Genomic DNA, 11,961 nt, shown 5'->3' with positions numbered 1-11,961 from the left:
AGATGGAGAGGTTGTGGCAAAATGAGTAAAGAAAATATTTAGAAGAAGAAACAGAAGAAGCAGGTATGAACTTGACTGGGCCATTTATTTATGAATGGAAATCGGGAAGTTTTTCTGATTCAGGTGCAAAAATTAAACTAGCCCTTGGGCACTTCCACCTTTGCAACTGGCAAGTCTATAATATTTCACCCAAAATCATATGCATCTGTATTATATGTCACATGCCTACAGGCACCAAGTAGATCATTCTACTGTGAAAATAGGACTTTTCATTTATTTTATTTATTGCAAAATAAAATGTCCTGGGTTTTTTTCACCTCCTTCCCCATGAATATAGGGAGAGTCTGGGTCTGGCATTCAAATACAGTAGGTAATTCCCACAACACAGAAGCTGGGGAATACTTTTAGTATCACTTGCAGGGAAGTCTAAAGCCTGAGTCAGATCTATAGGAGTGAGAAAAATAATGTGTCTAGTCAATGGTCTGCCATGAAAGTTTGCTAGGTAGGGATCTAAGGATGAAATGCCCTCTGTATATCTGTTTCTTTAATTCCTCTGAGAAAAAGGACAGTTAGCTATAGACTTTGTTCCCTTCTGATGGCAGAATAATGGAATAATAGAATTATAGAATGGCTTGGTTTGGAGGTGGCCTCAAAGATCATCAGACTACAGTCCCCTCGCTACGGGATTCCACTCACTAGCCCAGGATGACCAGGATCCTGTCCAACCTGGCCTTTAATGCCTCCAGGGATGGGGCAAGGAGAGTTTCACTGGGCAGCCTGTAGCAGTAGAAAATTGGTGAGATGTATCCCAGCATAGTTATTTAATATTTTATTCAGGCATTGGAGTCCAAGACAGTGAGAAATTCAGCTATTCGGTGCAGCAGTGGATCAAAAGTCACATCTCTGATAAAGCTCCCAAGCACTCTGCTTTTTTAACCAGTGAAAGGAAAGCCTACCTCCATGCCAGCATTGGCATTTCCTGCCATAAGCTTTCCTTTGCAAAGCGCAAATATTACTTGAATACAGTCTGCTAATTTCTGCCAGTTAGTGCTGCAATCTGCTGCTGCTGAAAGCACTTGATGCTTCTCTCTGAGATGTAATTCTGGCAATATTATTAGGGCTCTGGACTTTATCACACAAAGAGCCATGTGTGGGGCAGAAGTAGAAAGAAGATGCTAACCACTGATGTGAACACTAAAATATTATTTCCAAATCTTCAGGTGAGCAGTTCACTCAGCACCACCTTTGCTCCTTGAAAGGCATGAGCTCTGCATATACTATGCTTCAGGGTGTCAGTACTGAAGTGAAACTGATCAATGCATGAGGTACAGACATAATAACAATATTCTGAAGATAGCTCTGTCTGCATGGACAGTATAGTTTGTTCGTTTGCATGCAAAAGGAGGCTTGATGTCTGTTCTGGGGAACTTGATAATCTCTTGCAGTTAAAACTGTAATTGGAGGTGCTGGAAGAGCTTGTTGAGTTCATGACAGGGAATGTGAGCGCCTCACAAGGCTGCGGACACTGTACTACACACTAGCCAAACCAACCTGTCTGCTGCTGTAGATGCTTACACAGAACTCTTGCTTTTGCAAATCAATCGTCTCATGTGCAATGCTCATTCCTTTAAAGTGCCATCAGTAATATCCATACATCTGACAGCAACCATGGTGGCAAGGGCAAGCCATCCTCCCTCTTTTTAGAAGTCTTTGTCACCATCACCAGGCTCCCACTGCTGTCCTATGGTGAGGCCAAGGCCAGTCATGGTGAGGCTAGGCCAGGCTATGCGACCACTCTGCCTTTCTTTAGCAGAACTTCCTGGGCTGATTCCAGCCTCGCTGTTTCAGATCTCAAATGTACAAATGTGCACTAGAGAAACCAAATCTCAAAACAAAAGTTGCTTTTTACAGCCTTTGCCATCCTTCAGGGACATAATTTCTGGCTTCCAGTGTGTTGCTCATAGGGATACAGCTCTGCAGTAATGCCGTGATGGTGGAAGTGACCATCAGAAGGGGGTGGCAGACAATTTCAGCAAGAAACTTCAGCCTTAAACAAGTTTCTTCTGGAGTTCAGCAGATCTTTGCAGAGAGATTGTTTGCAGCTCATCTGTGGTGACTGAGACCATCGTCAGCTGTTAAGTAGTAAGTTATTTTTATCCACTGAAGCTCACCAGCATCTCTGAGGCTGATGGCTCCTTGCCAAGGCTTTGGAAAGTCTGCTTGAGCTGACACACAAAGATGAATGGCTGAGGCAAGCCTGGAGGACACTTCTGAGTCAACCTTACAGCGGGAATTAAATTCAAACATACCAGGTAGCTCCACAGTGGAGTTGCTGAAAAGTTGTTTTTGTTTCCCTGCTGACAGATGGCAGAGAGTGACTTCTCCTGGCATTTTGGAAACTTTTACTTTTCCTTCTATAGCAAAAAAGTTCCAAACATGCTTGTGACGAGTAGTAGGAAAGCATGGATTTTACAGTTGTATGTGCAGTTTGGTTTAGGTTGTGATGTTGCAATAAAAAAAAAAGTCCATACTTATGAATATTTTTACATGACTCACAGTAACAACATTTCTAAGAAGCTGTTTCATCTTTGTCATGAAGCTACCCCACTTTTGCCCACCACTGCTTGTCTACTCAATAGCTCCTTGTTTCCTCATGGTTCTAGATACACTTTTGCCTGACAAAATTGTCACCTGCCATTTAAAAAGGAGATTCTGTACCCTACCTGTCCCTAACCATACACTCTGATGCCTCCTGGACCAATAATAACATCTGTGCAGGATTTGTAAAGTTACCAAGGTGAGAAATCTGTCATTTTATGCAACTACATCCCAAGGAACAGACACCAGATCCAGTATAGCAGCTATTAATGCAAAAGACTGTACTTCAAATTATTTCTATGGTAAAGAAATTGCATGGAGCTGTCCAAATCCAGTCATTATATCCTGTCTGCATTGTGGAAGTGTGCAGAAGGGAGATGCAAATAGGCACAACGGCAGAAGTTATACTACAGGGGTTTAAAAGGAAGTTTTTGAAAAGACAGATAGGCTTAAAACCAGAAACAAACTCATAACCACGACAGAGAAAATGAATGCAGGAAGTCTGCAAAATTTAAATAATTTTACACATTTGATTCGTGTACATATATTTGTGCATCTCTTGTCCTGCCAAGTAGAGTAATAGTATTTTGCAAACTTGCATGAATTCTGAATGACACAATATATACTGTATTTATTGCATGTCTCAAGCAACCTGGACTGTAAACACAAAGCAGCCCTAATGACTGGGTTCTGGGGAAAGCAAAAATGCATAAGTTATGCAGACATGGCAGTGATAACAGTCATGCTTCATCATTATCTGTGGGGGGGCTTCAGGTAGTCGTCTAGGATTTCCATTTGCTGGAGGGGAGCATAATGAACAGTCTGTTCATAGGAAACAGGCCAGAAAAGTCAAGGGAAGAAAAAAACCAACAGATTCTACTGACATCCTTAAGACAAGGACATTTGACCCACAAGTTTGGGTTTAAATATAGCAGCTTGAGGAGCTGTCTGAAAAAGGGAACTCTGCCAAGTTTGTGGCAGTTGTGGTCTGTGTTAAAACTTGTGCTGATGTACTTACTCAAAAGGCATTTTCTGCTCATACTAGAAATTCATGCTGTTGGTCAGGCCCACTCTCATAATTTATTAAATCTAAGCTTCTCATGATTCTTGTTATGGTCATGTCACAATCCCATATAGTGATGGGTTGACATGAAGGCAGCGCCTGGTAGTTAGGTACTATTCTCTAGGTTTTCTTAGCTAGACAGTGACCTAGGCTGAATCAGAACCATAGTGAAGAATCCTGTTGCTTTGCTTGATGGTGAATAGTTGTGTTTTGTTGCTGTTCAGTTTATATCGTCTTTATTTTATCTGTACATCAAAAAGCATTCCAGAAACTCCTTACTAGTAGGACATAGGCAGCCATTTCTTGAAGAGAAAAGATAGCACGCCTGGCATAAAACGTGGACTTTATTTCACATGTTCATCTTATCCTGTTTCTACTTCATTTATTTTTCCTTCTCTTTTGGCAAAAATTATTCCCCTTCATTGCTTTATTGTTATTATCATAATAATAATAATTTTCCATATTGCAGTTATTATCAATATACTAAAAGGCATACACAAAGGGTAATACGCTTTATACCAGAGTCACATAGTCACAACTTCACTAATGCATCTCATTAGCACAGGAAGATCTTGGTATTCTTGGCTCCACCATCTAAGCCATTTGTTTATTCAAAAAACTTTTCTCCTAAATGCAATCTTGCTCCTCACTGAAGTTCATGACAGTGCCGTGACCAATGTTAATGACCTTTTGGGGGATCTGACCATATAGTTTTGTCTGTTTTCTTAGAGAAGTCCAGTAGAGGTCTAGAGCAAAATACATTTAGTTCAGATCCTAGTAGTTTTGGTGACACAGTACTTCCTCTACTATCTGTGGGTGGATTTGTTTTTTTTTTTTTTTAGCAGATGAACAGGAAGATTTCATAGGTTTGGCATGCTTTAAAGTGCATACTGTACTGCTAGAGTTATCTTTTCCATGAGTTATAACAAACAGGAGTTTTACAGCTCCTAAACCAGGTGGCTGATTCAGCATCACATATATCATAGCCAGTACTGCTGACCGTGAGGCATGACAACAAATCCCCAAGAGAGATAGCACGAGCTTGCAGAAAACTTTAGAACTGTATGTTCTCCTGGATGTTCAAGGGGCAAAGACATGTTTTGCTACATGACTACAGGTTGCTGTCAGTATTACCTCTGATTAAGTTACTCATACCTGAACTTGTAGAGTGGGGTCAACACTGTCTGAGCTTTTGAAAAACTGCTAGCTCAAGAAATGGGCTGATTTGGTCTAGTGAAAAGCATCTACGGTGCTAACCTCTCTCTTGGGAAACAAGCCAACAAAAAATCAGCCCTAACTGACTTAAGAAAATGGTAATACCTTCCTTTTCCCCAGCTTATCAGATGGATTTTTTCTAAGTAAAATCTCAGACTTTAAAATGCTGGAGAAAGCCAATGAATAATTTGATGTTGGTGAAGAACATAAGGCAGTGACAGATATCTTTTGAAGTTTGTTGTGTGCTGTGGAGAGCATGCTGGAATCAAGTTTCACTCACCCTATCTTCTTGCAAGAAAACTGTACTAGTACAAGGTGTGTCCCTGTACATGATAGGGGGTTGGATCTAGGTGATCTTTGAGGTCTCTTCCAACTCAAACCATTCTACAATTACATGAATCTTCTCTGATGACTGTGACACAGAGGGATGATCTCACTTCACCAGGGATGGAGTACCTGAGAGGCAAGTTACTAAGGCCAACTTCCTGCAAATGCTCTTCCTTGATACATTTGAAAGCATCAGAGCTTACAAACTGCACGTAACAGTAGCACTGTCACTATTCTTTTCATCCCTTCTTCCTCCCTATTTTCCTTACCCCTTCTTCCCCTTCTTCTCCCCTTCCTTCCTCTCTTCCTTCCTTTTCCCACTTTCTTCTTCCTTCTCTCTTCCCTTCAAAGATTCCTCAGTCTCTTCTATTACTCTTCTTTCCAAGCTTTTACGTTCTCTCCTTCCTTCATCACAAAAAATATCTTCCTTTCTCACACTCCTTTGCTTATCATGACACCTCTTTAAAGAAACATTCTCTTTATGCCATGTTCTATCATATATCTGTTGCCACAGGGCAGGGAAATGCTAGCTCCAGTCACATCCTTGTCTGCTGTCAGCCAAACTATGCATCCTTTGTTTGGGGTTTTTTTCCTACTTAGCCTTTTGAGGAACAGATTCAGCTGACTACAGAAATCTCTTTTGTCTTTCCCTTCAAAAAACCATATGTGTTTGAAAGGTATGTTTGCAGTATTAGCTTGGGCTACTTAAATACCAGGTGGCATTCCACAGTTGTTCCACAGAATAAATCATGCTCCTATCTGTAGTGTACCAGATGTATGTTTTATGAACATTGTTACCATAATAAAGAACCGAAATAAGCAAATAACAGAAAACACTGCGTACCAAATATTTCTTTGCTGCCACCTGTAGTTTGGTTGCCGTGTCTAGCTTTGGTAAGATAGCTTATGCTTCAGTAACTTACACACACTGTACAGACTGTCTTCTGTTGGCACACAAAGACTGATACATGAAATCAAAGCACCTTTTTGCAGTTATGGATCACAAAGTCCCAGTCTTTCTAACCCCCAGTGTTCATCCAGTTGACTTAACAGGAAAACGTTGGCTGATGGACAGGGAAGCTAGTAAGAATGCCATGTTAAAAAGTTGTTTGTGACACCTAGAAACCCTGTCACAGCAGCTGAGTTTTGGATGGTGACCTGAAAATATTTATTATGAAGAAAATGCTAGCCTGCATAATACAATTTTAGAAAAAGTAAATACATACATATATATATATATATATATTCTTTATGGTAGTTGCATTTAGTATTCCTAAAAGAGCAAAATAATAATAATACTAATAATTCTCATCTTTTCTGGGGCTTCTCTGGGCAGCTGTGCCAGCATCTCACCATCCTGTTCAAGATGTTCAAGTCCTTTTGACTTCAAGGTGTGTCTTCACTCTGTCAACACATGACACAAATTAATACTGTTTGAACCTTTCTTCAGTCTGGTGATAGTATCCAATTTATAATTGGGATGGGATCCTTCCATTAACAGATCCTTCTTTACATGCATAAATATAACTGCTCACATCCGTGGTGGCATGCAGGTATCATTGCAGGCTGTTTTACTTCTTTAAGTTTAAGGCAAATTCCTGACATGAAGGAGCCCCTGGCTGTACAGATATTAGTCAGAATAGAATGGCTTGGGTTGGAAGGGACCTTAAAGATCTTTTAGTTTCGACCTGACTGCTGGACGTGGAACCATTGACTTCAGCCCTCTGGCCGCCAACGTAGGGCTCTGGGTCAGCACGACACACACGGAACCAAAGCCCGGGGAGCGTGTTTCCGCGGGAGCCGCTCAGCCACACGCAGGCGGCCGGGCAGACATGGCCGACACAGCTCCGCCGCCTCCGGCAGCCGCCCCGGTGGGCCCGGGCATCAACCCGCTGTCCCGCAAACTCAACAAGATACTGGAGACGAGGCTGGACAACGACAAGGTGGGGCGGGCGGCGGGGCCGGGGCCTGCGGGGCAGAGCCGGCCGAGGTGCCGTGCCCCGTGTCGCTGCGCAGCGCCGGGCGGGCGCTCGGAGCGTTGTGTACAGAGAGAGGCTTGGCGCCAGCTTGTTCCGATACAGCCCTGCGAAGGCTCAGAGCTCCGTTGTCTGGGCGCTTCCAAAGCTTTACCTGATTTAGCTGCTTCGTAGCCGTGAATGAGACGTGCTTTAACCGATTTCTATAGGCTATAAAGCTATAATAAAAGTAAACAAAGTCGCGTATTATGTTAAAAGAAATCCTTCTAATTATTTTCGTTCTCTACTGACTGATCTAAAGTGTGCTATGGTTGTTTGTTTTCTCTAAAACCATAAAGAATGTTAGAATCATAGAGCCATTAAGGAAAGACCTGAAAGCTCATCCAGTCCAACCCCCAGCCCATCCCACCATGCCCATTCACCACATCCCTCAGTGCCACGTCTACACGGGTCTTGAACACCTCCAGGGATGGTGACTCCACCACCTCCCTGGGCAGCCTGTGCTGCTGTCTCACTGCTCTTTCAGAGCACAAATTCTTCCTAGTATCCAACCTGTACTCTTACAGCACACTCACATTTTCTCCAAAGCCCCGAACTTGAGTTGGTTACAACCTATGAGATGCGGTTATCGGTAACTTGGTAGAAAGTTAAAGGTCGTGGGTTGTTGTTTTTGCTTTGTTTTCACTTTTTAGGAGATGCTGGAAGCTCTCAAAGCTCTCTCGACGTTTTTTGTTGAGAACAGCCTGCGCACCCGAAGGAACTTGCGTGGGGACATTGAGCGTCGGAGCTTAGCCATCAATGAAGAATTTGTCCACATATTCAAGCAAGTTAAAGAGGTAGCAGCTTTACAGTTTGTGTAGTTATCTTGCCCAGATAGAGCTGCATCATTTAAAAAACCCCGTCCGATTGCATTTTGAAAACTTGCAGTGATGGGGATTCTGCCATGACTCTGGGGAGGTTGTTCCGGTGATGGATTATTCTCACTGTAAAACAATAAATGAATTCTTTCTTCTGTCAAGGGGAGACCCCTCCCAGTATATCTTGTGTCTGTTGCCCCTCATTTTCACGTGCCTCCTTGTGAAAAGAGTGCTTCTATCCTCTCTGTAACTGCCCTTTGCGTGCAAGAATACTATGATGAGGTCCCCCTCAGCCTTTTCATCTCCAGAGTGAACAAACCAAATGCCTTCAGTTATTCCTCTAAGGACAGGTTCTCTGGTCCTTTGATTGAATTTGCAGCCCTTGTTTGGATCGTTTCCAGACTGTCCAGTTCTGAATTGTATTGACCTGAACTAAACATAGTACTCAATGTGGGATCTGCATATTCCTGCTAACAGGAATCTCATTTTGGTGGGATGAAATAGGGCCTGGGTGTGACATTCCTAATTTGTTTCTGTTATATGAACTTATTTAGGAGCTTGAGAGTATAAATGAAGATGTTCAAGCGATGAGCAGCTGCTGTGAAGATATGTCCAGTCGTTTGAAGGTAATATATGAAGAGATGCACTTTGTGTTCTTTTAGTTTGTAACTGTTTTCTTTTGAAGTGTAAATAGATCAGAAGATTAACAGTGACACAAGTATTATGTATTCATATATATGTATTCAGGTATTTCTTTTTCACTTTAGGGAATGCAGTGAGGAAATTATTTTACTTAGAACTTACCATTTGGAAGGTAGCAGTATACTTCTGAGAATATCAATTTTCATTTGTGTTTGAGAGGAGAGAAAATATTTTGTTGGAGTGGATGTGTGAAAGATAAAAGCATTGACTATTTTGTGTATTATGGTATAAAATTTAAGCTTATCCAGCCTTGCACACTGAGTAAAGCATGAGTTGTGTGTTTATATATATATATTCCTAAAATTTAATCAAAAAGGTTTGAAAGTATTATTGGTTTTAGAAGTTGTGTAGTATATTTTTATGCTTGTATTCCTCATATACTTGATTTTAATTCTAGGCAGCAAAAGAACAAACCCAGGACTTGATAGTAAAAACCACAAAGCTCCAAGCAGAAAAGTATGTACACCATCTTTCTTACTTCTTGAAGACTTGACAGTGCTTTAGATCTGGTTCTGCCACTTCTATTTTTTGTGTAGTGACTTCGCTTTTTTTGCATCTATACTTCTCTTTTCTAACAATATTTGTGTTTGTAGTTTAATTCTAATAAAAATATACAACTCAAGTTTATTATTAGAGGATACAAAAAGCTGAGAACACGTTAATGCTTCTTGTCATAAAGATGGACCTTGTAGAGAAGAGAGCTGTAGTGGTACTCTGTGCTCAGTTTGGCTGTGCTTTACCTAATACAGGTGGTCAGGCACTGGAATGGACTGCCCAGGGAGGTGGTGGAGTCACCAACCCTGGGGTGTTCAAGGAAAGACTGGATGTTGTGTTGAGGGACATGGTTTAGTGGGAGCTGTTAGTAATAGGTGAACGGTTGGACTGGATAATCTTTTAGGTCTTTTCCAACCTCGGTGATTCTGTGTTTCTATGATTCTATAACAGATATGGACCTACATGAGATCAAAATTAATTCAACTTTAGTGTTTATTTTGCATTTTGGTCTTTTGAAATATACCTGTTTGATGCTAGTTAATGTACATAGGCTTGTTTTTCACTTGTGTTTGAAGTTATTTTTTTTCCTCTGGTTTAGTGTTCCAGTAGCGTAATGCCAATGACTGACTGGTATTTTCTGTGTAATTCAGAGGCATTCAGAAATTTTATGCAAATGGATTGAAGTATCTTTTTGTTTTATTTGCTTTGAAATAAGGGCTTTCCCATGTTACAATAAAAAATGGCGTGTTTTGTTTTTATTACATAAAAGACAAGTGAACTACAATGCCAGTTTCTATGTTCTAAGTGAGTTCCTTCACCCTACAAATACATAAATATAGGGAAACTATTTTAGTTTATTCTTGTGACCTAATATTCATCTTTCAAGGAAGGACAGTCTAGGTTTAGACCTTAAAAGAAAAGGGAGTAAGGACAGAGGGAAGTGGGATTTGTGACCTTGGGCTGATTCCTGTACTGATGAAACCTTACCAAAGTATTTCAGCACTAAGTCTTGCATTAGTTCCACAGACTGTGTGGTGATGTTAATGCTCCGTATCCATTGGAGATCATTCTGCTGTTCAGAGACTGGATGTAAGAGGAAAAGTTGAGTTATAACCTACTTTGCCATCTTTAAAGTTAACTGTGAAATATATAAGTACTGTTTAATGAGCCTAATGTGGGCCATTTTTCCCTTAGTTCTCCAGCCTCTTTGTGGAAGAGAAGATTTGTATTTTGCTCTCTTCAGTATTTTTATTAATAGGAAGAGGATAATAATAGCCTGTGACAGATTGGTATAATCTTTAATGTTTCTGTGACTAAAGCGTCTGGGTTTACAGCTTTAGCCTTTGTCAGTTTAGAAGAATCAATCTCTTCGCTTTATGAACTTTCTTCTAAAAAGTTATATATAGCTCACTGGAAGTTCGAAACAATCATTTCCAGTGATACGTTTCTAGTAGAAATTATGACATTGGGTAGCTCTGGGTGCACTTCCAAAATTAGTGGGTTCATATTGTGGACTTCAGTAGGAAGTGGGTTATGCCCTGGGAGAGTCTGAATGGATGTGAAATTGGAGTGTAATCTGTACATATTATAATGTTGGATGTACAGTAACTTCTTGAAATACAATACTGGTTGATATAAAATGAGTTAGCGAAGTCGAAGTTTAAGTAAATGAGCAGAAGTCAGTGCTTAGCAAATGTGTTACTTTGAAGGTGAACGTGTGAAGCAGTAAGGCAGAGAAGCAGTCATCTATATATAGTCTCAAGAATGGGGAAGCTGTTCTGATTCCCTGTACTGAAGCAGAATGGAGGGATACTAAGACCAGTTCCAAATGCAGTATGTTTGATTGGTCTCAAAGGCATTAAAGGAGGTTATACGGTGTGCACATCAGTAGTTCTATGGTATATTCCTTGTATAGTAGTTAACTTAAAACAAATTTACCTCGCGAACACAGACCATTCTTCAAGCATAAGGAGAAGAAGAATGTTGGGGAAGCAGCCTGTCTTTCACTCTGTGACTTAAGAGTGCACATGTAGGAAAAATATACCTTTTAAATGGGTATTTTATAAGTACACCATGAAGTACTCACCACCAGAGTCCAAACAGTATTTGTCATCTTCCACAGTTATGGCTATGGAAGGCTTGTAGTGCCATTTATTAACCAGCCTAGCTGTTTTTCCTGGCTAAAATTTAGATAAAATAATTTATTTGTTTTGTCGAGCTGCAAAGAGAAGGCTGTTTTATTCTATGTCGTTCATTTCCTTTGACACCTTCAGTGATTGTTTCCTTTGATGCACTACTTTGGTTTGAATCATGCACAGGAAGAGGCCTCTGCTGTCAAATGTTAGGGGTTTCTTGAAAAGCTGAAATCTTGTTTGCAGGCAGCTGATTATACATTTTGAATCACTCATTCCTTTGGCTTAATAAGTGACATTACTTAGCCAACAGAAGAGCACTGGTTGGATACTGCTTCATCTGGGATTTGACCTAAAATGCTGATTGAAATGCAGAGAAGATGAAAGCTGGGCCCATTCAAAACCAGGGCAGCTGAAACGAGGAGTATGAAGCAGGAACAGTCAGTTTAGAAGGCAGCGGTAATTGCTGAGGATAGTTGTTTTCTAGAGCTATTCCTACAGTAATGAAGAGGTTTCTTGCCTTGCTGTGAAAGTTACAGAATGCATCTGCAGATTTCATCAGGCCCAAATTTCTGTTTCTATTCTGTGGTCCTCCC

General features: G+C 40.7%; 1 protein-coding gene across 1 annotated transcript in view; it reads left to right on the top strand.

Annotated features, from left to right (window-relative positions):
- Positions 1-6,991: 6,991 nt before the first annotated feature.
- Positions 6,992-11,961, top strand: part of COG6 (component of oligomeric golgi complex 6) — a 45,753-nt gene continuing 40,783 nt past the window's right edge. Inside the window, exons 1-4 of the mRNA XM_072360857.1 lie at positions 6,992-7,146; positions 7,872-8,015; positions 8,591-8,662; positions 9,136-9,194. Coding sequence (XP_072216958.1) covers positions 7,036-7,146; positions 7,872-8,015; positions 8,591-8,662; positions 9,136-9,194 — 386 coding nt within the window. The 5' untranslated portion in view covers positions 6,992-7,035. The remainder of the gene's footprint in view (positions 7,147-7,871; positions 8,016-8,590; positions 8,663-9,135; positions 9,195-11,961) is intronic.

The sequence above is a fragment of the Excalfactoria chinensis genome, chromosome 1, assembly GCF_039878825.1.
Source record: "Excalfactoria chinensis isolate bCotChi1 chromosome 1, bCotChi1.hap2, whole genome shotgun sequence".
NCBI lineage: Eukaryota > Metazoa > Chordata > Aves > Galliformes > Phasianidae > Excalfactoria > Excalfactoria chinensis.
Note: the sequence above shows the minus strand (reverse complement) of the source record. Positions and strands in the feature narration are given on the sequence as shown.